This window comes from Plasmodium reichenowi, chromosome 4 (assembly GCF_001601855.1).
Source record: "Plasmodium reichenowi strain SY57 chromosome 4, whole genome shotgun sequence".
NCBI lineage: Eukaryota > Apicomplexa > Aconoidasida > Haemosporida > Plasmodiidae > Plasmodium > Plasmodium reichenowi.
Window position 1 is genome coordinate 296041 of NC_033649.1, and position 3050 is coordinate 299090.

At 21.2% G+C, this 3050-nt stretch overlaps 2 protein-coding genes across 2 annotated transcripts in view; one reads left to right on the forward strand and one right to left on the reverse strand.

Annotated features, from left to right (window-relative positions):
• PRSY57_0407200 (zinc finger protein, putative) overlaps positions 1-1397 on the forward strand; it is a gene marked incomplete at both ends in the record, with an annotated part of 1689 nt that extends 292 nt beyond the window's left edge. Inside the window, one exon of the mRNA XM_020114503.1 lies at positions 1-1397. This exon is cut by the window's left edge and continues 292 nt beyond it. Within this exon, the coding sequence (XP_019970780.1) occupies positions 1-1397 (1397 nt within the window).
• A 550-nt stretch (positions 1398-1947) lies between these two features.
• PRSY57_0407300 (actin-like protein, putative) overlaps positions 1948-3050 on the reverse strand; it is a gene marked incomplete at both ends in the record, with an annotated part of 1954 nt that continues 851 nt past the window's right edge. Inside the window, 2 exons of the mRNA XM_020114505.1 lie at positions 1948-2678; positions 2832-3003. Of these exons, the coding sequence (XP_019970781.1) occupies positions 1948-2678; positions 2832-3003 (903 nt within the window). Of the gene's footprint in view, positions 2679-2831 lie in introns of the transcript that reaches the window.

Consider the following 3050-nt stretch of genomic DNA (forward strand, 5'->3'; position numbering starts at 1 on the left):
CATGTAATATACAAATATATAATTATTCCTTCTTTCGTTATCATTTTAAATCCGAATGGCATAAATATAATTTGAAAAGAAAATTATTAAATCTACATTCAGTAAATGAGTTTGTTTTTAATGAAAAATTAAAAAATTTAAAAAAAAATGAAGATCAAGAAAATCAAAAGAAAGACAAAAGAGAAAATCAAGGTAGCCATTTAAGTCATAAAAAACGTAATGAAAGTAATAAAAAAAAAAAGGAAAAAAATATCACTAATTTTAATAATATTAATAATAATAATAATAATGTGACCAAATCGAATAATCATACCAATGAACATAACAATCATTCAAATGTTTCATCCTCCTCAAATAATAACAATATAAAATACGCTACAAAAGAAAATGTACTTTTAACAAAAAATATTAAATATGATAATCCAGCTGTCTGTTTTTTTGATAATCGTATTTTTAATTCCATAGAAGAAAATATAAAACATATGAATGATACTTATACATTTTATATTCCTGATTTAAAATACGTAACGAATGTGAAAAAAATCCTATTAACAATTGGAAAGAAAATATATGAAGAAAATATATGTATCTATTGTTTTAAATATGCCAAATGTGTTAAATCATTACAAGCACATATGGTTTGTAAAAGCCATACGAAGTTACATACCAATTTTATGGTCTATATCCAAAAATATTATGACTTCTCAAAAACTTATGTTGATTTATTAAATAAATATATTAATAATAAACAAGATAAAAAATTACTCCTCTATATGTTAAATCACGAACAAAATAAAGATAAACAATTACAAATTCATGATAATAAAAATCAAAATCATCTTAATGAGAACCATTTGGAAAATAACAATGTTCTTACGAAAAAGAAACTTTGTAATGATACAGACAATAATTCTGATGACTATCCTAATGATGGTTATATATTAAAAAAAGAAAATAACCAAGATACATCTTTATCAAACTCTTATGATAATCATGATCATACCAGTGATGATAATAATAGCGACGATTATAAAATAAAAGAAACAGATCTAAATAAAAATATTGACTATAATAAAATTTATCAAGTATTAGAAGAATTTGGATACATCAAACCTGAATTAAATGAATATAACAATTTAATCCTACCAGATGGTTCAGAAGCCATCAATAGAAAACTTGCCTACATATTTAAACAAAAACTACCCTTGGAAAATAAAACAAACTTTTCTTCCAAATATCATCAAATCGATGTTTTAAAAAATAAAAAAGACAAACACTTACAACAACGAAAATATAAATATTATATTGATATTATGAAGAAATATAATTTAAATCTAAATTTGAAGACAAACAATTTGAACAAGTTTTACAAAAGTGATTCTATCTTCTTCCTCTAAGAAGAAATATGTAAAAAATTTTATATTCACATATATATATATATATATATATATGTGAAGATATGAATGCATTTTTTTATACATTTTCATATGTGTATACGATTATATAAACAAGTCTCCATATTTTATTTATTTATTTATTTAATTTTTTTTGTATACACCTTGCATATTTTTTCCCCACCCATCTCTCACCTTTTATATAATATATTAGGAATTATAAAGGTATAATTTAAGTGTTATTACAAAATGATATATTATATTTTAACAGGAGTAATAATAATATTAAACATAAGAATGGGAAATTATTAAATGTGTACGTTTGCCTGTACAATATGTAATTTTTACCTAAACAATATGACTTGTTCATAAAAAAAAATAAAATATATAAAAATAAAAAATATATATATATATATTTATATATTTATATATTTATGTATATTATTAGAAAAAACCAAATAAGAGTGATATATTATATATATATATATATATATATATATATTATTGTTTATTTCTTTATAAGGTAATTTTTTTATTTTTTTTTATTTTTATGTTATAAAATATTAGCCCACATTAAAAGCTTTTGTATTATTTGATTTTTATTTGAAGCATGATATTCGTGGCTAGTTACCCATTTATTTTTATTATGGTAGAGTATTTTACTATATTTCGTGCCTCCTAAGTAAGAGGAAATATGCGACATGGTTAATTTTTTAATATTTATATTTGTATTTTCACTGTAATTTTTTTCCTTGAGTATGTGTAATAATTCTTTTTTTAATCTTTGACTAAAATTAATACAATTGGAAACACCTCCTATTAAAATAATATTATCAAAGAATTGTTTTCTTAAATCTATAGGGCAAGAAGAAACAGCTTCAAAAATTAGTTGACTTAATGATATAATATTTTGTTTAAAGAAATTGCCTGGCATATGAGCCAAAAATTCTGGTTGGAAAAAAATTTCATGACTTAATATTTCACTTTTAGGATCTATATAAATATTAGTGTAGGGTATTTTATATGGTTTCATCAGACCGTTACATTCACTATATATTTTTATATTTTTATCAACATCAAGACTAACATAGCTATTCATTTCTTTATAATCCTGAATAAGAATATAATCAATATAGCTTTCATCAATTTTAACAAAGTTAGAAATATATTTACTTATTAAGTATCCACTAATTTCATTATTTTTGATGAAGTCAAAAAACACTCCATGATTTTCGGCAACGGGCGTGACCCTACTGCCGCTTTCGCCTATATCGACTACAAGGGCTTTTGAAAAACAAGATAAAAAGGAAATATATAAATGAATAAAATAAAAAATATATATATATATATATATATATATTTATATATATATATATATTTATATATATATTTATATATTTATTTATTTATGGTATAATTTATTTTTATATTAAAAACCTGTTTTTATTCCGTAATAATATGTTGCTGCTAGCGAATTATAAATAAATGATATAGACAAGAAATGATGAATTTTAAATGCCCATCTTAAAATATTGGATAAAAATAATTTTTCTACACGCTCTGGGATAACTATTAAAATGTTATACTTGTCGGTATTTATATTTAATTTCTACACATAAAATATATATATGTATAATTATGGTACTATTTTTTTTT